At 39.8% G+C, this 25,747-nt stretch overlaps 1 protein-coding gene and 1 long non-coding RNA gene across 5 annotated transcripts in view; one reads left to right on the top strand and one right to left on the bottom strand.

The window, feature by feature from the left end:
- The window catches only part of WWC2 (WW and C2 domain containing 2), a 160,117-nt gene that overhangs the window by 82,462 nt on the left and 51,908 nt on the right, over nucleotides 1-25,747 (top strand). For 3 of the 4 annotated variants that reach the window (XM_082443960.1, XM_082443962.1, XM_082443961.1), the window contains 3 exons: nucleotides 2,543-2,652; nucleotides 12,769-12,972; nucleotides 13,735-13,811. In XM_082443960.1, coding sequence (XP_082300086.1) covers nucleotides 2,543-2,652; nucleotides 12,769-12,972; nucleotides 13,735-13,811 — 391 coding nt within the window. Of the gene's footprint in view, nucleotides 1-2,542; nucleotides 2,653-12,768; nucleotides 12,973-13,577; nucleotides 13,616-13,734; nucleotides 13,812-25,747 lie in introns of those variants that run through there. The other variant, XM_082443963.1, reaches the window with a different exon arrangement.
- On the bottom strand, nucleotides 2,564-12,759 carry LOC309651374. The gene is made up of 2 exons (XR_014258080.1): nucleotides 11,638-12,759; nucleotides 2,564-9,945 (listed from the first exon to the last, which is right to left on the bottom strand). It is a non-coding gene; the product is annotated as an uncharacterized lncRNA (long non-coding RNA).

Raw genomic sequence — 25,747 nt, 5'->3', positions numbered from 1 at the left:
AGGGGCTTTGTCTAATCAGGTGGTCGAAGCTCAGTCTTACAGACAGAGTATGAAGACAAGGCCACTTTCCATGGTGTGGGGAGGGTTTTTTAAAATGAATTCATGTATTTATTTTTGGCTGCATTGGGTCTTCATTGCTGCGCGTGGGCTTTCTCTAGTTGCGGCGAGTAGGGGCTACTCTTCGTTGCGGTGCGCGGGCTTCTCATTGCAGTGGCTACTCTTGTTGCAGAGCACGGGCTCTAGGCGCACGGGCTTCAGTAGTTGTGGCTCGTGGGCTCTAGAGCGCAGGCTCAGTAGTTGTGGCGCACGGGCTTAGTTGCGGCATGTGGGATCTTCCCAGACCAGGGATCGAACCCATGTTCCCTGCATTGGCAGGCGGATTCTTTAACCACTGCACCACCAGGGAAGTCCCAGGGAGTTTTTGATGTACATAGTATCTAATTCCTTTGTCAAGAGAAAACTTAATTTTCCTGCGCAGTTTTTATGATATAAGGTGGGATTTGAGCATAATTCTAAGAGCCAGTTTTTGGAATCAGATTAAGTTCAAATCGACTCCAGGTTTGCAAAGTGAATATGGCAAATTGCCATATTTGGATGCATTGCTTAACACGTCTGAGATTCATTTCACTCGTCTACTGCACATGGAAGCTTTCCACTTATCAGGCATTACACCGTTTGGTTCTCATTTAAGCTTCATGATCTCCCCCAGTCCCTACCTTTTTAAAAAATAATAGATTGGAAAACAGGGGCTTTTAAGGTTAATAACCTGCCCCACGTTGTAAGATGGTGGAACAAGCATTTGAATCCAGGTCCCTTTGATCTCAAATTTCAAGTTCTTAACTTCTGAGCCAAATTCTCTAGAATTACCTGGAAAGCTTGATTAAACATACGTTGCTGGGCCCTAGAGTTTCTGATCCTGTAGGCATTTACTATACTAGAGGGCCCAAGGACTTGTTTCTAACCAGTTCCCAGATGTGGACGCTGCTGGTCGTGAGGACTAGACTTTGAGAAACACTGCCGTACGTTGTGCTCCCAGACTTGGTTCCTCTGGAGAGTGAAAGAGAGAATTCACGTGTGATGCTTGGATTCATAGTCACTAACATTTATTGACCGCTTAACCACGTCCTAGACACTTTTCTGAGTTAGTCCCTTTTCATCCTCCCATTAATCTTAGCAGGTAGTTAAATTGCAGGGGGAAGATAGGGGGTGTGATCACCACTTAAAATGAAGAAAAGGAAACTGAGGTGGAGAGAGCTGCCCAGTCAGGAGGTCTCACAGTGAGTCAGTGTGGTGACTGAGTCAGCCGGTGTTCGTGAAGGCCAGGATCCCTGCAGCCGTCTGCAGAAGCGGATTTCACGCTTAGGGAAGGTTGAGAGAAAAGGAGACACTTCTTTCTTTCATCCCTTGGTGTTTTACGTCCTTGGAGGAGGGCTGTTGGCAGGCCACACCTGGGAAGAAAGGGTTTCCCTCCTTTTCATGTTTTTCTCCCAGCGTTCTGAAGGGTACATGACACAGTTCATTATTCTGATGAGTGATGTGATTCTGGGAATGACCTGTATTTCAGTTGCGCTATGAAATCGTTGATATTCACTAGCATGGATCACAGAGACTCCAGGTGATTTCATATGTAGGAACTGTGCTGGTGGTGCCGGTGCATTAAATTAGCAGAGATGTCACCTGAAGTTGGCCACCCTACAGCAGGGCGGTCACCAGTCTGTGGTGCTGGCCTGCCTGCAGCTGCTTTAACAGCCAGGGAAAATCTCAGATGCGAAAAGGAAGGAAGTGAGAGAGAAAATCAACCCATAATTAACTCTGAAACCTGTGCTCTGCTTAGGTAACTAGTTTCCCAATTAGTTTTAAGACTTAAAGAAAAAGTTTAAGGCAGTTTCAAAAGGTGAGATCACATTGATAATAAAAATACTTTGTGTGTTTGATTCCATTGAATATTTTGTTGAGAGACTGTTAAGTACAGGTATAAAAATATAAGTGTAAAAATAAGATCTATTGTCCCTCCTCTCAAGGAGAGCTCTTTGTGGACCTTGCAGTCGAGTTAATATATAGCAGAGCATCCAAATCTGAAGTTAGTGTAGCCTGATGCGTATCTTGTCTTGGAGGTACTGATATGATGATTCCCGTGATGCTGGTGTTCGAATCCTGGGACAAACTTTTCTTTTCACTGAGATGGCTATTTAGCTGCAGAGCTCAAGCTAGATTCCAGCCCTCCTGACCCTCAGCTTGGCGTTCTCCCTGATTTAAGATGGCCTTATTTATTTATTGTACAGATTTACCTCCCAATCTTAAGCTGTGAACTTTCCAAAGGGTATTATGACTTACTGCTACTTTTTTGGATATTCATCTCTGCCTTTCAGCCTTGTTGTTTTTTTCTTTAAAGATTTCAAACACAGTAGTGCAAACTCTAGAAACAATCAAGAACAAAAAGGAAACGCAGCCTGGACACTTAGCACGTGGGTAGGGTGCTGGATTTAAACGTATGCGGTTGGCTGGAAAGAATCACCTGTACCTTTATTCTGGTTTGTTACAGGCTAACGAAGCCCTTGTCGTTTGCTGACTGTGTTGGTGATGAGCTGCCGTGGGGATGGGAAGCCGGGTTTGACCCTCAGATTGGTGTCTACTACATTGATCACATAAACAGTAAGTTTTCCTCTTTGGTACCAGCAAGCATATCGGAAAATCTAGAGTCATACGAAAGAGTAAACATTTTACAAAGTCAATTTCTTTATTTTAAAGCCCCACTTTCCAGTGACTAATATTTAACTGAAATGTCCATTTTGGAAGTTGGGGCATATGTGTAGAGTTGGGCTAATGGGGGCAGAGAGGGAGAAGGGGGTCTGGTCTGCCTGTCTGTCTGCCTGCCTGTTAGGGCGTGAGTTTTCTTCAGCGCACGTCTAGGGCCTGTGGAGACCATGAGCCATCTGTCTCTTCTTCCCATGGCCACTGGGCCTTCAGGATGGGGTTCCCCCTTTCTTGTCCTTGCCATGGAAAGAGGCGGGCACGGGTGCAGCCTGGTCTAATGGCGCAGCTGCGTGTGTTCCGGTGGGGTCCAGGGAGGGCTTGACACTCACCAGCGACTCTGGAAGACGCAGCTGTAGCTGTGGCGAAAAGACCAGAACCTCGTCTTGTTTCTGTTTCCTGATTTCTTTGTGGTTGGAAGGGGAGCACCTCTCACTGTAATAACGTTTAGATCTGTCACTTCCCTGTCATGGTAAGCCTAGGGCAGAGGATCACTGTGGCTGTAAACAACTTTTAAAAACACGTACTTGAAGTAGTATTTTTTGTATGTTTGTTTATATTGTGTATGTGTTTATATTTCTATTTAGCTCTCTAGCCACCCCTATAAAAAATTTACTCAGATGGTCGAATGTAATACTCACTGATATTCATTTTGCTTATTTCACTTAAAAATAATTATTTTATTTTTATAGGTTCTTAGGAATACATAGTGAATTTATACTCCATTATCTTAATATTCTTAGGTCTATCGTTACATTAACATTTTATTTAATAAGTACTCATCAATATCTTTAGGAGTAATATCATTATAGAAAAGTGTTTTATTTGATGTTCATTTACGAGTGATGGCTTGCAGCTGCCCTTGTCTAGATATATGATAAAGATTTTGAGAGGCACAAAAAGCCCATATGTATAGCAGTGATCTCTTAGAAATCTAAGAATGTTAAATATGTGAAATATGTTCACGTCACGTATCGAATTTGTGAAAATACCCTTGCACAGATTCCCTGTCAGTATCTTTCTTTACCTGTGCAAATACTCCTTTCCCGGCGTGACTGGGAGGGTTTTCACAAGTGATTGGGCTGCTCCACTCTGAAGTGTGCAGAGGCCGAAGGCCATGGGGCGGACGGCCAGTTGGGTGGGAAGCTGCATGCGTGCCTCCAAGTGATCTAGTGAGGCTTCAGTGCAAGTGGGTTGAGATGAAGGACTCACTTCCAGTAATTTACACTGAAAGGAGGTGCTCTGCCTCGAAGACCACCAAGCAGGGATAATAAAATGCTCACCCCACCCGGAGGCAGCCAGGGAGCCAGAGAGGCTGACTCTTGAGAAGCCCGGTGTGCTGAGTGTTGCTTATGCCTCGGGGCGGGGGGCGTACAGGTAACAGTGTGAGTAGCTTAGTTGTGGTGGAATAGGTTTGAGGGCTGTGAAATTGGCTAATTCCCACGGGTAGGGGAGATAGAGGGGTTGAAAGGAGCAAGGTCTTGGAGGTATTAAGTCAGTTTTTCAACGAACACACGTATGGTTATTTAAATCTCACTTTTATACTTATTTTATATGGATAAAAGTTTAGCTTTTTTTCCTTAAATAATATTTAGGGAACCAGAAACAAACCTTCCTCTCCTGATTCAATGGAAATAAGTTCTCATGGCACCAAAATGAGAAAATTATTTCGCTCAACTTCCCTCCCACTGCCGACAGTCTCTTCAGCTTCTAAACCCACCTCCAGGGCTCTCTGCTTTTTCTCAGTGGAAGAAGTGTTCTGAATCACCCACCCCAACCCCCAAGACCCCGCTTAATAACTTCTATGTCCTATCCTTCTCTCCTAGGTAGTATCTTTACCAGTCATTTTCTGGTTTTAAAAATTTCGCCCACCATTTCAATTTCTAATGGTTCTTTCACTTTAGTATTTAAACACTGGAGACTCTCAAAATGAAACCAAACCAAAACTACCAAAAGAAAAAACAAATAATAACAATCTCTCCCCCCCTCCCTCCCTCCTTCTCACTTTCATTCTCACTCTCTTGCTCACTCCTACTTGAAACAATCTTTCAACCCCAGTCCCTTACCAGCATGTCATCTGTTTTCCCTTCACTGGGAAACTTACTAAAAAGCCACACACAGTCCCCATGGACTTCACTTCCTCCATTGTTGGCCATGATTTCACACAAAACGCTCTTGCCGAGGTCGCCTGAGACCGCACAAGTGACGGAATCCAAGCGCCCCAGCCTGTCTTCCTTGGTCTTGATCTGACAGATCCCTGCCCCACGGGCTATTCCCTCTTGCTCTTTACCCCTTTGGATTTCATGACATCTTCTGTTGGAATTTATTTGGCATACCTGGCTGCTCCTGCCCAGTTTTCTTTTGCCCATCTCTTCTTCACCTGTACCTGGTAGCAGGATTTCTGTAATCGTCTTCTCTTTGCACCCTGCAGATCTCCTTGGGTGATGGCCAAATTTGTCTCTTAGGGCTCATCCAGAGTTCCAGATGCGTATATTTGATTCCTTACTGTGAGGACCTTTCCAGTCTGCCCCTCTGGCCTCCATTTTCATCTCCTGCCCTGTCCTTCCCTGGCACGGGACGACACTCCAGCTGTGCCTTGTGCTTCCTTGGCTTTCTGCCTTTCTTTGCATTTGTTGGTTCTAGCCCTGGTCACCCTCTGCCCAGCCCCCAGGCCTTCCCTTTCGGCCGACTGCCATGTCCTTCTAGGGTCCGTCCGCTCAGTCCGTCTGCCCACTGTTTCCCAGAGGCCTTCTCTGGCACCTGACCCTCCACCTTGCAAGTCCCCACCCCATTCTGAATTAGTTACCCTGTGCAGGTATTTCTTAGTACCAGGTACTTAACGATTTTACAATAGCACTTGTTATATTGCATTTAAATTATTTATTTGTATGTTTTTCCTCGCTAAATTGTGAGCTTCTTGTGGACTGCATCTTTATTTTTCTATCTTTGGGTGCCTAGTATGATGATAAACTCTTACATGTTAGAACAAAGAAGAGCTTTACTGTTTAACTCACAGATTAAAAGCTTTCTGGTTGTTTTTAAAGAAGTTGAAGTGCATTATGCTTCAGAAAGCACTATTCTGAATACTTCAAATCTTGATTATCAGAACATAAATGTTTAAGTCTCGCATTTTGCTTTGGTACAGTAATGGTACCCCAGTGGCCTGGTGGATTTACTGTGCCCTAAAGTGCCCCAATTACCCACAGCAAGTAGTTTTCCCACTAAAAAGGATCTGGTCTGTTATCTCATTAATCTTAAAGACATTCCTGTGAAGTAGTTAGGGAGCAAATTGTATTATCTTCTCTTAACAGCTGGTCTACACATATGTTGTGTCTTGACATTGTATAGTTTCAGCATTATCTTCTCCTTATTTCAATAAAAAAATGAAATTAAGACTGCTTGGCTGTTTAATACTATTTCTATGTAACACTGTTAAATATCTAGAAGTAGAACTTTTTTGGTTTTTTTTTAGAGTTTATTCTTTTTTTTTTTTAATTAATTGATTAATTAATTTATTTATTTTTGGCTGTGTTAGGTCTTCGTTTCTGTGCGAGGGCTTTCTCTAGTTGCGGCGAGCGGGGGCCACTCTTCATCGCAGTGTGGGGGCCTCTCACTGTCACGGCTTCTCTTGTTACGGAGCACAAGCTCCAGACGCGCAGGCTCAGTAGTTGTGGCTCACGGACCTAGTTGCTCCGCGGCATGTGGGATCTTCCCAGACCAGGGCTTGAACCCGTGTCCCTTGCATTGGCAGGCAGATTCTCAACCACTGTGCCACCAGGGAAGCCCTAGAAGTAAAAGTTTTGACCTTGACAGTGATAGTTATTTTAGGCCCTAAGTGTTTTGTGATAGAATTCACCTTTTAGTGGCTGTGTGTGTGGAGTCGAGTCGGGGTGTAGATATTGATGGGGGTGTTTGTAACTAACTAGAAGGTAATTATGAAGTACTGTTTGTAAGGTTTTGATATTATCACTACAACCAGAAGCAAATCACTTTTTGATAGGGTCAGAGTTGTACCTTAACTTTTTTGTCTTTTAGTAATTAAGGTCTTATTTACATATAAGAAAATGCACAGACTTTAAATACGTATTTCAATGAATTTTGACAAATGTATACTCCTTTGTAGTTGCCAACCAATCAAGATATAGGATATTCTCACCCCGCCCCCAGAAAGTTCTTTCCTGCCCCTTGCCAGTCACCCCCTCCCCACTGCTGCAAATTGTTTTGATTTCTATCATCACACCTTAGCTTTGCCTGCTCTAGAATTTCATGTAAATGGAGTGTGTGTTCAATTTGTGAATGGAATCTTTTACTCACGGTATTTTTAAGGAATATACTACTGATACACACAATATCACAGATGAATATTCATTGTACACATATCTGACAAAGGACCAGTAGCCAGGATATATAAGAACTCCTGGAAATCAACATTAAAAGGACAAACAAACCAATTTAAAAACAGGCAACAAACTTAAATAGACAGTTCTTCAGCTCTCCCCTCTCATCTTTCCCCATGCTGTCTCGGAGAGATTGGATGGTATGTACTTCATATTACCCTGAACCAAACTCCTCTGTATTAGCTTTGAAGCAACACATGTGTTCAGGTTTGATGAAAGTTCCTCAGGTGTATATGCTATTTAATATGGAGTTGTTTCTTTTAGGAGAAACGAAATAAAATTTTGACCCTTCTACTTCATCTCTGTCTTATTTCATCCTTTATGTTTTCCTAGGAGGATAAACTGTTAAGATATTTTATAAAGAAAAAATTTAGATACTTAAAATATCCAAGTAGAACGTATTATGCTGGTAGCGATACTAACACTTATTAGTTTGCATCACTGATAAGTGATAATTTACATATTTCATATAGTTGTCAAGTTCAGGGACCTCTTAGTCACAGTCATCCGTCTCTTCCCCCTGGATGTAGAGTTGACATAGATAACTACGCCTTTCTTCTTAAACCTGTTGTTTTCCTCACTTCAGACTGTTCCTTCTTTCTCTCCTCATTTGCCCCATATTCCTTTTGAGAGTCCCTGTATCCTGTCACTCCCCGAAGATGTGGCCTTACCCGCCTCCCCCAGCATGCTGTCCTTGATCTACAGCAGTACCATCCTTTGCCATTACTATGTGAATGACCCTTCTATCTGTCTTTCTGACTCTGATTGTCCTAATATTTGTCAAACATTTCCAGCTGTAGGACACTGCTACCTATTTTGCCATTGAAACTTCAAAACAAACACGTACAAAATGGGATTCTCCAGTTTTCCCTTTGACTTGATTATTTTTCGAAACATAGTCCTCATGGTTCCTGAGCTGAAAAATGCAGAATCATCTTGTCAATTCTTGTTGATTTTTTCCTCTATATTTTCAGATTTGCTCCTTTAGCCTCATTTTCACTGCCATTTTCCTAATTCAGACCCTCATTGCCTTGTGCCTTTTGTTCCTTTCCCTTTAAAAAATATTTTTTAATAGAAGTAATAGATGTGATAGGAGGAAAGTAGAAAATGTGGGTAAATAAAAGGAAGAAATTATCTATATTCATACTACTCAGAGATAATCAAGTATTCTAAATCTTGTAGTGTGTATCCTTCCAGACTTTTTCATATTGATATACACACACACACGAGTGTTCAATATATTGTATACATCAAGTGGGATTATATTACATACATACAGTTTTATAAACTGCTTTTTTTTACTTAATGTATAACCTTTCATCCAAAAAATTGTCTGCACAATCATATCAACTCTTTTGATAATAGAACCTCACATTTCTCTCAGATGATCTTCCTAAAATATAGCTAAGATCCTTTCACGCCCTTACTTGGAACCTTTCTACCACATACTGTTGCTTACAAAATGAGTTTCATATTTATTAACCTGACGTTCGAGACACCATCTAGTTCCTCTTGGAATATTGGGGAAGAAGTGAGAAAGTAGAGCAGAATTCTAGTACCACCATCACTAGCAGAACAAAGGAGAACAAGTAAAGCACCGTATCCATTCTGAAGGGCGTGGCTGCAGCTACTTAGAGAAGGCGCTTTAAGCTGACAACCCAAAGGCTGAGTGAGTTAACAGGCCTGGAGAACACGGGGATGGGGTAGGCTTTGGGAGTTTGGAGGAGAAACTGCCTGGAAGAAGGAAGACCCACAAGTAAAGCCAGAGGTCTGAAGAGGCCTCAGGAAGCAGGACTTAATGAAGGAAAGAAAAGAAATTCAGCGCGGCTGAGGCTGGTGTGAATGAGGCTGGGGAAAACGGGTGGAGCGGCAAACAGGGGTTTGGTCCTTGAAGGGCCTCTTGTCTGGGACCTTTCAAAGCCCTTCTTAATCACTGCCTGTTCCATGGGACCTTACTTTTTCAGCCAGAGGAAACTCCCGTGTCTCTAAACTTCTGTGGCACTTGACCTTTCTCTCCTCGGGGCTCTCTCCATTTTCTACCGTATAAAACAGTTGTTGTCGTTGTTGTTGTTTTAATTCCTGTGTCACAACTTCTTCTATACTTTGTAATTTCTTTGGAAGGAGGGATCATACCTGAACATCTTGTTTTCCCTAGTGCATGCAGTAGATACTCAATTGTCTGTAGAACAAACAGATAAGTAAACATAGCAGATAGTTTCTATAAAGGAAGATAAGGAGAGTTACTCATATTCTTTCATTCATTCTTCCTGAGCACAGCAGAAAGAATAGAAACGTGCATGAGAGACAGAAATAATATTCCTTTGAAGAGTCTAATGTTGTCTCCCCTGATAAGCTCTTGTAACTCACAACGTGTTCTCTATCTATAAAGTTCCACATCTATAAAACTGATGGAATGTGAATTCCCTTGAGGTGTGTGACATTTTAACAGTATGTGATATATTACTTCTTTCCTATAGTAGACAACATGCAAATTATATTGCATTATAATACAGTGATCTCCCAAGGCCACCAGGTCTTAATAAAAAAATACCACATTTGTATAATATACTTTTTTGAGTATTTACGTTTAATAAATATTCTTCACAGATCTATTCAGCAAATATAACTGATGGAGATGAAGCACAGTCTTGCTTTATGAAGGCTTCTTCAAAGGTGCCTCTGGGAACCCACTTTTGTAGTTCATATTTGAATAGGGCAGTATATTGGAAATGTCAGCGTGTCCTGCTGAGTCTCTTGTCGCATCCAGTATTTAAACCAGTCGACTGGAGTGTTTCTGCTGATGTACCCAAAACAAATGCTGATAGTTTATTATTATTATTATCATTGTACTTTATTCATTTAAGTGTCAGTCAGTGTTACTTTCAGGGTTTGGTGGCAATTTAGCTGTTGACAAGCATTTTATTGAAAGTATGCCAGTTCGCCAATATGTAGGGAAATATGATTAGGTAAAACCTCTAAAGATATTGAGAGAGAACTGGGAGTACGTATCTTGCTATAGCTATTACAATGTGTAAACACTTCAAGTTTTTCATGTACATTTTCAATTTGTATCATCTCTTTATTTGGTTAGTTTCCTAGTTATATATCTCACTGTAACAGGTTGCATTTATTATCTTGTCGTTTCTGCGGGCGCTGAAGCCAAGCAAGGCTGAGCCAGGTCCTCTGGCTCCAGGTCTCTCCCAGGGTGTCCTCACGGTGTGAGCCAGGCTGCGTGACCCCCGGCATGACCGGAGGAGGCCTGCTTCCAGGCTCAGTCGTGTAGTGGCTGCCACGATTCATTCAGTTCCTCGTCGGCTGCCGGCCAGTCGCCCCCCGCGTTCCTCGCTACGTGCATAGGATGGCGTGTAACCTGGCAGTTGGCTTCACTAGAGCAGAAAAGCCAAGGAGGGCCCGGCAAGACGGCAGTCACAGCCTCTTGTAACCCAGTCTCCAGTGACACCCAGTCTCCGTGTGCTCTTCGTTCGAAGCAAGTCGCTCACTCTAGCCGGTATTCAAGGGTGTGCACACTAGGAGGTGAGGACTATTGTGGGTCATCCACAGTTAAGACCATAAATTTCTCTTTGTTAGAGGATGAATTCTCTGTACGTTGAGTCAGTTTGCATTCGTATATAGAAATATTGGAAATGAATGTAAATATTACATGTTTGGATAGCCGGAGACCTGAGTTATAAGGAACATTTAAAATGGAGACGTTTAGGCTCTTATTGGCTGATCAGTGTCTACTCTCCGTGTTACCCAGACGCCGAGCCTGCCCCTTGTGATGATGCCCTTGAAGATTCTTGGCTGGGGGGCTGTCTGTCCAGCGCTGCCCCCTCCTGCATATCTTCTTTGGACATTGACTCTAGCGTATTTTTCCCCACAATTACATGAGATTTGCCTCTTTTGCACATTGAAGTATTTACATCTTTAAAAATTAGTGTTCCGAATACTTACTACTTTAGAGAAAGCACTGATGTTTTCGCTAACCGAAGGGAGGGCTGTAGGTCTGAGGCAGTGGTGGCGGTGCCTCTAGCTGACCCAGACCTCCCTTGGCCCGAAGGGGGACCCGGGCTTCACGTCTGAACCACTGTAGTGTTATCACTTATCCCTGGAGACCAGGTTAAACATTTCCAGGGCCAGACTGGCCGCTGGAGATAATTGTGGTCACAACAGATCGTCTCCTATCATTCTCTGGGTTTTGACTCACTGGAGTCCTTAGGGGCAACCAGAAATACAGAGTTGGGGTACATTAAGGTTGAGAGTCACACACAAAGCATTTTGAAGACAGTACACACCACTGGACATTCCAGAAAATTGATAAGTTAATTATCTGATCCTAACTTGTCAGGAAGAGGTAGGTCCTCATGTTCATGCAGTGGCCAGCCCGTATGACCCATCTGTCTTGATTGTACCTGGGATTTAATTTCTAGAGGTGGCTGAGTGACAACACAAAGAGGTCAGCGCCATCGAAAGAAGTTGTACTACTTACAGTTCCCAAGAGAAGGGGGCCACATCACACCATGCAGGGCCACGTGGGGAAGCACCTGGGTCTGTCAGGAGGCAGAAGGGGCGAAGGGGAAAGCATGGGCCAGAGCCTTTATTTTGGTTCCCTCTGGGAGGAGTGGGTGAGGCAGGGGAGGCAAGTTTGAGCAAGTTTAGGATGGGATGTTTTGAATAATTCATAATTCCATGCAGGAGGCAGTATGTGAGCTGTTGCGGAGCACAGACTCTCAGGCACAGCCGCTCATGGGAATCACTGGAGGAGCTTGTAAACCTGCCATTGCCTGGGTCCCACCCTCAGAAACTCTGAATGGTCTGGGATTTATCTTAGAGCTCTCTAGGTGACGCTGGTGTGCAGGAGTGCAGAACCAAGAACTGTGCCTTAGGGTGTTCTCCTTAACCCGTGACCGCGGTTTGGTCTTTTTGTTTGTTTGTTTTAAAATTCCTGAGCCATTATGGACTAACTGATATTTTTATAAAATAACAATAAAAATGAATTAGAAAAGTTGAAAAAAATGCAAAATGCAAGCCCCAGTATTATTATTATTAGAGTCAACAGATATACAATAACTGTATGAAATTGCTGTAAACATTTCAAAATGTTTACTCTTGATACCTGTACTTATTGTCACAGACACGTAACAGAGTTCACGGACCGGCGCTGGTCTGCAGACCACACTTTGAGTACTGCTGATGTAGAGGGCAGCCTGGCAAGAGTCCTGTACTGAGTGAACAGAAGCATGGGAAGCAGGTTGGGTTCAGATCATACAGGGCCATAAAAGCTTGGCTTTTATTCTGAGGGTCCTGGGGAGCCAGAGAGTTCTTGAAAGGAAGGACCTGAGCACAGCCCTGTTGCTGTGCTTACTTAGGCAACATTGTGTCTGAGGGATTGGCAATGAGGATAAACTGCTGACAATGACCTGAAAGGGGTAGGGATGGGGAGGCACTGGGTAAACTAAAACAGAAACGCTATCACACTTCTGGAGAAGTCACTTCCTACCACTAATAAACTACTTAAAGGAGGTAAGAAATAAAGATGGCTACTTTTTTTAAAACTTAAATAAAAAACAAAAAAACCATCATTAAATTCTGAAAAATAACCCACCTAATATACTTTCAGAAACCACACAGATTGAAGATCCAAGGAAACAATGGAGGGGGGAACAGGAGAAAATGCTCAAGGACTATCTGTCGGTGGCTCAGGATGCCCTCAGGACGCAGAAGGAGCTGTACCACGTGAAGGAGCAAAGACTGGCCCTGGCCCTGGATGAATACGTCCGGTTAAATGACGCCTACAAGGAAAAGTCGAGCTCTCGCACCAGCTGTAAGTACAGCGTGGCTGTTCAGACCTGAGAAATGGGGACCAAGTCGTAGGTAATAGAAGGCCACTTGGGTTTCTGTGGGACTTTGTTCTGAGTCCTGTTCCTTCCCGGGCAGGAAGAGTCCCTCAGAGCCACGTGAGGCCGAGGGCACACATCAGATTTCTCAGTAAAACCCCTCGACCCCATTCCAGATAAAAGTCTCCTCACTGGGGGATTAATGTTTACCTTTTCAGATCAGGGCAAGTAATTTGGCCCTTGTGCTACTCTTGTACAATGTTTGCAGTGGGACTAAACTAAAACTGGAGCTGTTAACTAGAATGAAGTTTCTGTTGAACACCTGAGTTGACCGACCTCTCTCTCATCTCAGAAATTGATAATCTGGAGCTGGCCTTGTTTAAAGAAGCATCTGTGATGGGCCCAGAAGTTCTACTTAAATTACAAGTTTCTGGATAATGCAAAGCTCTGATAAACTGGGTCTGCAATAAGATTCTCTAAGATTTTATCCATAGATATAAAATTCAGAGGAAAATGAGGCACTGGGGTCTTTATAACATTCCTTTTTCTTGAAAAAAATTATAAAGGTTTGAAGATGACTTTTTATATTTAGGTGTCTGATGAATGACAGTAAAGGAGTTATAAAGTTAAGTAAGTATCCACAGAAGCATGTAAATCTTGTTGTTTTTAGAGTTTGTAAATTCCAAGTTGACAACTAGTTATGCAACTTGTACAAGTTACTCTTTTTTTTTCTTTTTTCCCTTTGAAAGTATTCTCAGGATCTTCATCCAGTACTAAATATGACCCTGATATCTTAAAAGCTGAGATCTCCACTACGCGATTAAGGGTAAGACTTTTTTATTGTGGTTCTTCGTGGAACGTATGCATAGAATCTGGAAGGGGCCTCTGTGGTCATCGGCCCTCTCCATTCAATGCAGGAACCCTTTCAGTTACCCTCGATGGGTAGTTTTTCTGCTTTTGTTAGAACATGTGAGTGATTAAGATTGTTCTTTCTATTGAGAAAGAGTGTGTTCCTTTTCTGGGCAGTTTTATTATTTGCAGTTAGTATACGGCATGAAAATTTGAGTCTGGAAAACTTACTTTTCCTTATTGTGCTGAAATACACGTGCAGAGTTGAGCCTAGTTGCTCCTTCATCGGACAACCTAATATTTCAGGATGCCCACGGCTCACATCACCACGTCACTTCCTTTTCTAGGTCAAATTTTCCTAGTGCCTCACACTTCCTCATGGGTTGTTTGCTGATCTTTACCCTAAATCTTTTTGACCACACTGCTGTTAAGGTCACGGCTTGTTTACCCTTGATTTTTGGAGTCTTACAGACTGTTCACCAAGTAAACAAACTCATGCAACCAATACATAGGTCATGAAAGAGATTATTGCCATGACCCCCGAAGCCCCCATGGTATCCCCTCATCATCATCCTTCTCCCTGAAGGTGACACTAGGTGACCTTTATTGGCAATACTCTAAGTTGATTTTCTGCCTGCTTTGAACTTTGTGAAATTGGAATGCTACCCCATGGATTACTGATGGCTTCTTTTGTTCAACATTTTGAGATTCATCTACATTCACTTTTATTGCTGTAAAGTAGTCCACTTTCGTATAGATACCATGAATTCTTTATTTCTTCTACTGTCTATGTACATTAGAGTTTATTCGAACTGCTGGTAATTAAAAATTATGCCTTAGTGTACGTGTCTACTACTCATGTCTTTGGGTGCACAGATGTACACAGTTTTGTTGGTTATGCACCCAGGAGTGGAATTGCCGTGTCAAAAAATATACATAACTTCAACTCAAGCAGATAATGACACACGGTTTTGGGCCTTGTTACTTTCTAATATCTGCCCTTAAAGCTCTAAATTACTTTCTGCGCATGGCTTTTGCCTACATCCCATAGGTTTTGAATTTTGTATTTTTATTATCAATCAGTTCAAAATATTTTCTGATTTCTTTATGATTTCTCATATGAGTGTATTGCTTAATTTTTAAACAGTTTAGGATTTTCTTATCTTTTATTATTGGTTTCAACTTAATTCCACTGTGTATTTTTTCAATTCTAAAATTTCTATTTATTTTTTGTTTCTAGTTACTTGCCCAAATTCTGCACGTTGATATAATAATTTTTTTGAACGAAATAATCACAGTTATTTGAAAATTCCATGTCTTAATTAGTATAATATCTAGATTTCCTGTATGTTGGATTCTTCGGTCTGTTTTTTTTCTCTTGATTTTTGGTCAATATTTGACATCTCACAGCTGCTTACTTTTAATTGAGCCATATATTATGTATGAAAGAGAATAAAGATCATTTGAGGTTTGGGATGATCTTGTTATCCTTCAAAGAGGATTTAGTTTTGCTTCTTATAGGCAGTGAGTCCAGGGGTAGATAGTTCTAATTCAGTCAGGGTTTGAGTTTTCTGAATTCTGGGCTTCATTCATTTTTCTCAGAGTGGGTCTATTTCCAGTCCACCCTTTCTCTTAGGGCGGAGCTTTTCAGAATCCCAGTTGAACTCCTGGGCTGTTTCCTGAGGGTCCCTTTGCCGGATTGAGGCTGGACTCCGGTCTCTCCCCGAAGCCTCTCAGCTCTGTGGGACAGCCAGTGCTTTTCTGTGTGTCAGGCTCTCTCAGTCACTACATTCCCCCGGCTTTTCACTTTCCCTGCACATATGCAAATGCCTCAAAAGGAAAAACAGTGCCAAGTTGGGATCTTGACTATGGGCTTCCCTTACTTGCCTTAGTCGTTCGCCAGTGTCTTCAAATAGATGTTCTTTTTTGTTTTGTTTTACCTCACAACTTTTCTATCGTTCTCAGAAAAAGAGTGTGAAAAAGTTCGTCTATATACCTCTCTTCAGTCTGGATTTCTGGGTTTCACTTATGGAAGTCATTGTTAGAAGTGTTCTTTTCTACCATAAACAACCCTTCCTCTGTCAATCCACCTTTATTGCTCTGTACGTTCCTTAAGAATCTCATGGGCTGGTTTGTGGGATGCCTTACTGCTCCGTGTCTACCATGTGTATACATCAGTATTCCCTTGAGCTGTGCACTTCTCAAGAAGTTATTACTTATTGTTACTGCCCTTTGAAATTTTAACCATTTTTCACAGTTCTTTTCTTTGTAAGACATATTGTAAATGGACTACCTCAACAGGCTGTCATAATCTGTCCATTTAAATGCTATTTTAGGAAAGATGCAAACTAAGGGAGGGATTTAAAATCAAAAGTATATATAGGATATCTCACACAAATAACTGTTAGAAGGAAATGGAGCCCCGTCTCACTGGGGGAGATCCCAGAAGATCCCAAGTAGCCCTGTCCCCCAGACATGTCTCCTAATGCAGTAGAATCCCTCAGATAAAGCTTATTTTGTGCCAGGTTTAATGTGCTCTTAATATCAGAAGCCTGTGTTTCATGTGTATGGCATCACTGTGGGACCACAAAGGTGAGTCAGGAAGGAGTGCCTTCCCCACAAAGGTGCTTCCCTCAAGAAGAGGTAGAAGACATTCATAATAACTGTAATGAAAGATGAGAGCATCTCTTCCATTAGCGAACAGGCACTTGTTTAACACTTCCTGTCAGTGCAAATGCCTTTTTATAGAAAACTTCCTTAGCACATTGGCCCTTGTGGTCCATGCTCTATTGTGATGTTTTGAGCTGTGTCATGGTTTGAACATGGCGGGGCAGATGATTCCCTATCTCTGCCATGAGCACTTTTTGGCCAGGTGGCTCTTTGAGAAGGCCCCAGCCATTCAGAAGTGGCTGGGTAACTTGAGCAGAGTTTCATGGATTTTGATAACCTAGTTTTTCTTGGCTTGCCTATCCTGTAGAATCCCTGCATATACTAGTCCCTTTCACAAAGTAATGCCGCAGAAATAGTAACTCATGAATTAGCTAACCCTTCATTGCTTTGGTGTCTCAGGGGGCCTGCCTGCATTTTGGGTCATAGTAACAATTTTTCAGACAAAGCCAAGCACTGGCCTCATACTTCATTATTTTAATGTAACAATATTAGTAGGTGTGCTTCATTTGTTTTATTGAATTACAGCAAATGGGTCAAGTATTTGAGAATCAGGTATTTAGGAACATCTGTCTAAAGCATCCGTTTTGTATTATTTTATATTATGGTCATAGGTATTGGTGATCATTGGGCTTTAGTTTCCTCCTTGGGTTAATGGGATAACAGTATTTCCTGGCATCTTATTCCTAGTTGTTGAAGTGGAGAAATGAATAAATTAATGCTCTTTTAATAATATATTCATAACTTTTAGAGGTGGGTGTTTAATTTCTTGAGAAAATCTATTTTTTTAGGAAGAGGAATGTAAAAAATTTTATGCCAAAATTTATTATTTTATTTGTTCATTATATATACTTAGGATAAGGAATGGAGTATCTTATACACACTCAACCTTCAATTCAATTGATATTTTTAAAAATTTATATCCCAGATTACAAAGAGGTGAGATTTGGTGAAAATTGGATGTAGAAAATTTTTGGTGAATTTTGATTAAGTTTTTACTATTGTTTATCAAACTGAAATAAAATGTTGGAAATGTAAAGGTATAAATTTCTTTAGAAATATAAATGTATTTGAGAAATTTATTGAGCACCGCAGCATATGATCTGATGTAACTTTTAATTTTGTCAAAAAGGAAACAAACACTCCTTTGGTTAAATTATTTGCTCTCCACGCCAAATACATGGCTGGTTAGTGGGCATTGCTGTTGATAACAGGGTGCTGTCTTTATTCTCACATATATTTATCCCCACATTGTTAATATGAATTCACTTTGAATTATTTTTAGCAATGATGATGGACTTAGAAAAGCCATCCACAATCTCACCTGTTTGCAGTCTTGGGCACAGATTTTAAAAGAATGGCTATTGAATGTAAGGGTTAGTTTGTAACTGTGAGTGGAGTTAGCTCATGTGCACATCAAACTATGACACTTTAACCAGTGATGTAACTAACATACAAAAGTCATAACAGTGTGCTTCAGATGAAAAGAAATATGCCTCTGAGAATGCAAATTGCTACAAATAAGGATTGTCTCTTGATTAGACATGAGTGATGTCTTTATACTTAGCTTACATCCCAAGTTCTTTCAGCTCCAATTTCCTGATCTCAGGGTTTTGAAGGAGATAGAGCAATACTGATTTGCAGTAGCAAACTGTACATCAGAAATGGTTATTCTTTTAAGATGTCCAGAAATGAATTTATGTTGTAGTTGGTGTTGGGTTTGAAAATAGTACAACAGTCTTCATGAAGTTTGAATGAAATGAAGAATGATATGACTTGATTCACCTTCACTAAAGAAAAGAAGCAAGACTGAAAGAGAAAATGGGAGAGAGATACTCTACTTAATGCAAGAACTGGTCTTATCTCTGTTAAGACATGCTAATAACTGGAAATGATTAAATTTCATAGCACGGTAATGTTTTTTTCAAAAAGCATACTCAGTAGAGTGAAATTATAACACTTAATCACATTTATTGATTTCATAATGTTTTGGTTCTCTCTTTCTTTCTCTCTAATGATCTTGGTCTCCTTTTCTAGCTTTGAAGGGTACCATACTGCAGGCTAAATAATTATACATCAAAAGAAATTCTTCATCAAAACTGTGTTGCTGGGGGAGGAGGTATTTAGTTTCTCCTCACTTGGGTGAACTACTGTCTCAGTCTCTCTGGCCATGACTTCCAGACTTCTCCATCTTCACTCATAAACACCCTCATATCCATAATGCTCATGGCATTTTACAAAATCAAATGCAATTAACTTCTTCTGTGAGAGAATGTACAGTCTAAGCAGACAGGAACAGGGAATAAGGATTCCTAAAAATCAATTTTAAATGATTCTATGAAGCCTGCAATACTCATTCTCTCATTTTTTTGAAGGACTGTGGGAGTTAAGCTCTGTGGAACTGTGTGAGATAAAGATATTACAATGAACACACTCAAACCAACACTTCGTTATATTTTGATACTTTTCCTTGACGTAAACCCAATAAATACATTGACCTAATATGTTCATGTTAAATTTTGAGAGAATCAGCCTCTTGAGGCCACGACAATGAAGTTGTGAGAGGAAAAAAATAGCTATTTATACTACATACACACCTCTTATGAAGTTAAACATACACTTAAAATGTTACCCAGCAATCCCACTTGTAGGTATTTACACAAGAGAAATGAAAGCATATACTCAAAGACTTCAGTGTAAACATTCACAGGAGCCTTATTCTTACTAGCCCAAACCTGGAAACAACCTTCAGGTTCACCAGTGGATGAATAAATAAATTGTGGTATATCCATAAAATGCAATCAAAAGGAACCAGCTGCTAATACTCATGACATAGATGAATTTCACAAGCAATGTGATAAGTGAAAAAAGCCAGTCATGAAGACTACTTACTGGTGTGCTTCCATGTGCATGAAATGCTTGAAAAGGCATAACTGACAGAAAGCAGGACAGTGTCTGCTAGGAGCCAGGTGGAGATGGACAACACAGGGGCATGAAGAAATTACCTTATTTATTGGTTCTAATAATTACTCATTTAAATCTTTTCCCCCCACATAGAAAATGATCACTTATTCACTTTTATTGCTGTTACAATTTATTATAAACTATTTATAATGAAATTCACCAAATTTAAAAGTACAATATGATGAGTTTAGACAAATATATATATTTTTTGAAGTTGATTTCAGTCACCCTCTTTTCTCTGTATGTAACTATTCATAAAAACCAGGTTGTTTATAGAGGTCTTCATCTGACTTTTGTATCTTTTATCCTGATAGTACACTTGAACAAAATTCTTGGCCCGTATAAATTGCTAATTAGATGTAGAGATTACGAGATCTAGTTTTTTTTTTTTTTTCTTAATGGGGAGTAGAATTCATCATGGTTGGTATTACATTATCTCCCTCAGGCATACAGTGTCCCATTTTTCTTTTTTATTATAGTAGTAGTCATTCATGATCATCATCTAGGTTATTTCATTAAGGATTACAAAATGATGATAGTCTAATTATATTATTCCTTATTTATTTATTTGTTGGGATACTTCTATAAAGTGAAATTCCCCCCCACAACTGCTACTTGTTATTTGCTTGCCCTCAGCTCATATTGGAAAGCTGAATAAATATTAGATTATTTTCCTTTAAAAAAAAAACAATTTTCAAATGGTGAGCTATGTCCTAGCATCTGTTAGAGATGACCAACAGAGTTGAGTTTGTTTGTTTAAGTATCACTGTTTGATCACGAATTTAAACATTGTTGATATGTCATTGCAATTATTATTCTTATTGAACCTCACATCGTCCTGTCTTGTGCGTATAGGAGCCTTTTTATATTGGCTCCTGAGGCCTTTGATCCCAGTATTCTGATAGTTTCTTTCTCTTTGGTCTGGAAAGATGTTCTTGATTTTTTTGTATAAGGTCTGGAATCAAACATTTCTCCAAGAAGCTCTGATTCTTTTTAGTGAGATGTGGTATTTAGAGACCACAATCTACATGCATGAGTGTTTATTACAGTTGGGTTGGCGATTGTATATAGGTCTTTATCTTAATATATTTAAAATACTTAAATCTCCAGTAATTACAAAAGTGTGATATTGACACAAAAATGGAAGATCAGTGGAACTGAACATTGAAGAATATGCAGAAACACCTTGTCGAATTTAAAATGTGATAAAAGTGGCACTCCATATCATTAAGGAAAAAATGGATTATTCAGTGAATGCTTGGGACATATCTTGGCCCATTTTAAAAGAAATGAAAGTGAATCTGTACCTTTTTCCTTTAATTCCAGATGGATCAGCAATTTAAATGTGAGAAGTTCAATCATAAACTCAATTAAATTAGCCACAAGACATTTAAAGCAATAACAGAGCACTAAAACTTGCTTTTCCCTAAGAGAATTTACCATGTTGGGTGAACGTCACCTTCCATAGTCTTCTTTTCATGGTCTCATGGAGACAAAGCCCAACTGCATAAAATTGGGACCCAAAAGGACCAAACCCTCAGTGTGAGAGGAGCTAGGATTAAACTCCTCCAACCCTGCCACCCCAACATACCTGCCACTGCCATCACCCACCAGAAAGCAGTAGGAAAAGTGACCTGTTTGGAGAAACAATGAGAAACCATTCTGACCTCTGAACGTATCACCATCTGACACACCTTACATGGGTTTGCAGGCTGAGTTCACACTTACCTGGAAGGTCTGAGAAACTGCAAGCTAAACACTTAATTCGAGCTGTGGCAGGTCTAGGCAGTGGCAGGTGGCTGTGCTGCCAGTTGCCTGGAAGTGCATATCCTCTCCGGAGGAACGCACCTGCACCTGTGCCTTCCACAGGTAGAGCTCTAAGGGTACAAACTCATAGCCAAAAGTCGCAAATTTACACAGAAACAAGGTCACATCAGTAAGAACCAGCAGAAAAAAACAGACAATAGAATCAGGTCTTCAGATTTGGTTGATTTTAGATACAGAATGTAAAATATGGGTGTTTAATATGTCAAGAAATAAAAAAGGAATTGAAAATATGAGTAAGAAAGATACTATGACTGTGAAATGACCAAGCATATATGGGAAAAGAACTAAGTAGAACTTCTGTAAATTAATCATATAATGGTTAAAATTCAAAGCTGCCAGAGGAAAAAAGATTATTTGCAAAGGTCTGACAGAGCGATACACCTGATTATTCCATAGTGATGATGGAAGGAAAATGATAATGTAATACTTTCAGTGCTCTAAGAGAAAATAACCATCAACCAGAATTTTATACACAGGAAAACATCTTTCATGCATATGAATGAGACAAACATGTTTTCAGACAAAATTTGAAAGTAACTAATGGCACCAGAAGTTCTTCACCATTGGAAATACTAAAGAAAGCAGGAAAAGAGAGAAGAGAATAGAAAAGGCAAGCCAATGAAAAGTTTAATGTAAGGTGGGTAAATTAAACCCAAATAATTAGAAATAAGTGTAATTGGATTAAATGTTCTAGTTTAAAAGAAAAAGATTTACAGACTGGTTTTGGAAAGAAAAATCTACCTATATGATGCTTATAAGAGACACCAGAAACAAAGATACAGAAGAGTTAAAAATAAAAGGATGGGTAAAAAAGATGCAACAATCAAATTCTAATCAGAATAAAGCTAGTATTGGGACTTCCCTGGTGGTCCATTGGGTAGGACTCCGCACTCCCAGTGCAGGGGGCCCGGGTTCGATCCCTGGTCAGGGAACTAGATCCCGCATGCATGCTGCAACTAAGAGTCCACATGCTGCAACTAAAGGTCCCTCATGCCGCAACGAAGATCCCGCGTGCCACAACTAAGACCTGGCGCAGCCAAAGTAAAAAAAAAAAAAAAAAAAGAAAGAAAAGAATAAAGCTAGTATAGCTTTGTTAATTTTGGAATAGGTAGATTATAAGGCAAAATTCTTCACTAAGAAGAAAAAAGAGGACCACGAATCTGTAATGAATCTGTTAAAATATGGGCCCCCAAGTATAATTGAGCACAGTTAACTTACAACAACACCATGTTGAGTAAATGAAGCTAGACATAAAATAATACATACTGTATGATTCCATTTATATAAAGTTCAACAAAGACAAAACCACTTATAGGGTTGGAAGTCAGGATAGTGGTTACTTTGGGGAGAAAGAAAGGGTTAGTAATTTGGTGGGGCACAGGAATGGCTTCTGGGACTTCTTGAACTTTTGACCTTCCCATGGGTGTTTTACCATTCATTTATTGAGTGGTCTACTTAAGATTTTTTTTTCTTTTTTGTATGTATGTTATGTAACTGTATGTAACTAATAATGGATGCTCTTTGATAAAATTAGTGAGTAAAACGTTGAGAAAAGGGATATTTGTGTAGCCTCAAAGTATCTCCCCACAAATATGTATTACTTAACTCTGGTGATTTTAACATGTCCACTAATCTTTGATACTCCTCTCTTCTTGAGTATGGGCTGGACTGGTGATTATCTTCTAACAAGTAGAGTTTGGAAAGGGAAAAACAGTAAACTTGAAGAAATCTAGGGATTTGCTACCATAACTAAGTGATTAAGTTTAACATCACCAGTGATGTCAGATTGATAGCATGTACCCCGATGTCATTTGATGAGAAGGACACATCACCTCTGTCATATTCTTCCTCCCAATCTATAACCTCAGTCTAATTATGAGAAAGCATCTAGCAAACCCAAGGTACACTTCACGAAACATCTAACCTATTCAAAAGCGAACAGGTCATTAAAGATGAGAAAAGACTGAGGAAGTGTCACAAATTGGAGGAGTCTAGGGAGACATGACAAGTAAAGACAACGTGGTCGGATCCTGGGGGATCCAAGTAAAGTCTGTAGTTTAGCTGATACTGTTAGTAGTGTCAGAAGAGAATTGGAGAAAAACTTCTAGCCTTGAGTGCATATACTAGAAAATAAGAAAGTCTTAAAATTAATGAGCAGTGAATTCAATCTAAGAACAACAGAATAAATCTGAAGACAGTTGATGAAGGGAAATAAAATTAAGGGAAGATATTCTTTAAATAATAAACATGGCTATAATAGAGGAGATCAACAAAAGCATAATTTAGTTCTTTGAAAGAATAATAGAATTGACAGATGTCTGTCAGGATTGATAAGAGAGAAAAGAAACAAGTAAAAATATACAAGGAATGAAGAGATAAAACTCTAGATGCTTAAGAAATAAGAGGACATTTTGAGTAAATTTATCTTCTTACATTTTAATTTTGAGATGAGATGAATAAGTTCTTACTAAGATATCATTGACCAAAAATGACTCCAGATGAAAGAAAGAATCTGACCAGCCCTGTTACTATCAGTGAAATTCCAGAGACACCCTGAAGATTAGGCTAATACAACCAAATTCTGACAAGATAATATGAGGGAAAAAATAAGCCAGCCATATTCATAAGCTTAGATACAAAAATCCTAAGCAAAATATTGGTAAACCAGATGCAGGAACATTTAAAAACAGTTTGTCAGGACCAAGTTGGGCTTATCCTAGATATGTACAGTCTAGGATTTGAAAATGAATTATTTACTACACTAACAGAGTAAACAGAAATCATTAATCATTCCAGTTGATACAGAGAAAGCATTTTGATAAATTCAGCTTCTAGTCATGGTTTGTTTTTTTAAAAAATCAATCTAAAAATAATTGCTGTATAACAGGGCATGAGAGATGAATAAGGAGAGCTGGTTGTAGTTTTGTATAGAGTATTTAGGGTAAGTCTCATTGAGAAGGTGACATTTGAGCAGAGACTAGACAGAGGTGGTGAAGTTAGGTGAGGAAGAGCTGGTGTAAAGGTCCAGATGTTAGAGAAGGTCTGGGATCTTCAAAGAACAATAAGAAGTCAAATGTGGCCACAATATCTGGAGAGAGAAAGTGAGAGCAGTAAGAGAGGAGGTGAGAGAGGTAACCTAGACAATGAGATGAAGACAGAATTCATAGGCCTTGGGGACCACTGTAGACTTCAGATGTTAATCTGAAATAGGAAGCCATTTGACCAGGTGTTTATCATTTGTATTAATATTTTTTTTGCTAGTTTAATTGATATATAATGATACCATGATTTTCAATTTTGTCTTTGTTAAGAGGTGATTTTTTTTTTTTTGGTGACATTCTACCTTTTCTATTTCTGTTTGCCAATTTATTTTTTGAATTTAACAGCTTTTTGAGAATTAATTCCCATACCACACAGTTCACCTGTTTAAAATGTACACTTCAATGGGTTTTAGTATATTTATTGTTGTATACCTATCATCACAATCTAGTTTTAGAACATTTTTGTGTCCCCTAAAGGAAACCCTGTACTCCATTAGCTGTCACTGCCCATTCCGCACACCCATATCCTCTATCCCCAAAGCCCAAGCAACCACTATTTATTGTCTGTCTCTCTAGATTTGCCTATTCTGTTATGCATTTTGTATAAATGGAATCATACAATATGTGGTCTTTTGTGAGCTTCTTTCACTTGGCATACTGCTTTCAAGGTGCATCCATGTTGTAGCATGTGTCAGTACTTCATTTCTTTTCATTGCTAAATAATATTCCATTGTACAGATACATCACATTTCATTTATTCATTCACCAGTTGGTGGGTATTTGGGTTGTTTCCACTTTTGAGTGATGATAAATAGAACTGCTACAAACATTCCTGCACAGGTGTTTATGTGGATATAAGTTCTCATGTCTCTTGGGTTTATGCCTAGGAGCGGAATTTCTGGGTTATATGGCAACTTACTGATTTATTTAGCAGAAAGAGATCTAGCGTTGACCTTCCATATTTTTATCTATTATTTGTATCTCAAGGTAGTATATTTCAAAAATGTTTCATATTTTTCTCAGTAGGTTTTGTTTTGCTTTTTTCCTTTTTTACTGTTGTTAAACAGAAGTTTGGGGTTTTTTTTTAATATATTCAATCATCTCGTTTCTAATGACAGAATCCATTTATTAGTCATCACAAATGGTTCTAACAGCATCTGGGATTCTGTTTTCCGCTATTCTTTAGTAAAGTCAAACATGTTTTTATTATTAATCCTCTGACGATCTAGAGCTGATTTCTCATTTTCTTTAAAGGTGACCTGAGAGAGGAGGCGGGTGGTGAGGATTTTTAGTGAGGTGGAAGCAGTGGTGATGAGGAGGATTTCCAGAAGAGCAAGATGACAGCTGCCCTTTGTTGGCTTGCTTAGAGAGCTCCTTGCAAGACGATGGAGGGAGTAGTGAGAAGGGACAGTAG

The sequence above is a fragment of the Balaenoptera physalus genome (genome assembly GCF_965194825.1).
Source record: "Balaenoptera physalus genome assembly, chromosome: 21".
Classification (NCBI taxonomy): Eukaryota; Metazoa; Chordata; class Mammalia; order Artiodactyla; family Balaenopteridae; genus Balaenoptera; species Balaenoptera physalus.
This window is presented reverse-complemented; position numbering and strand designations above follow the sequence as displayed.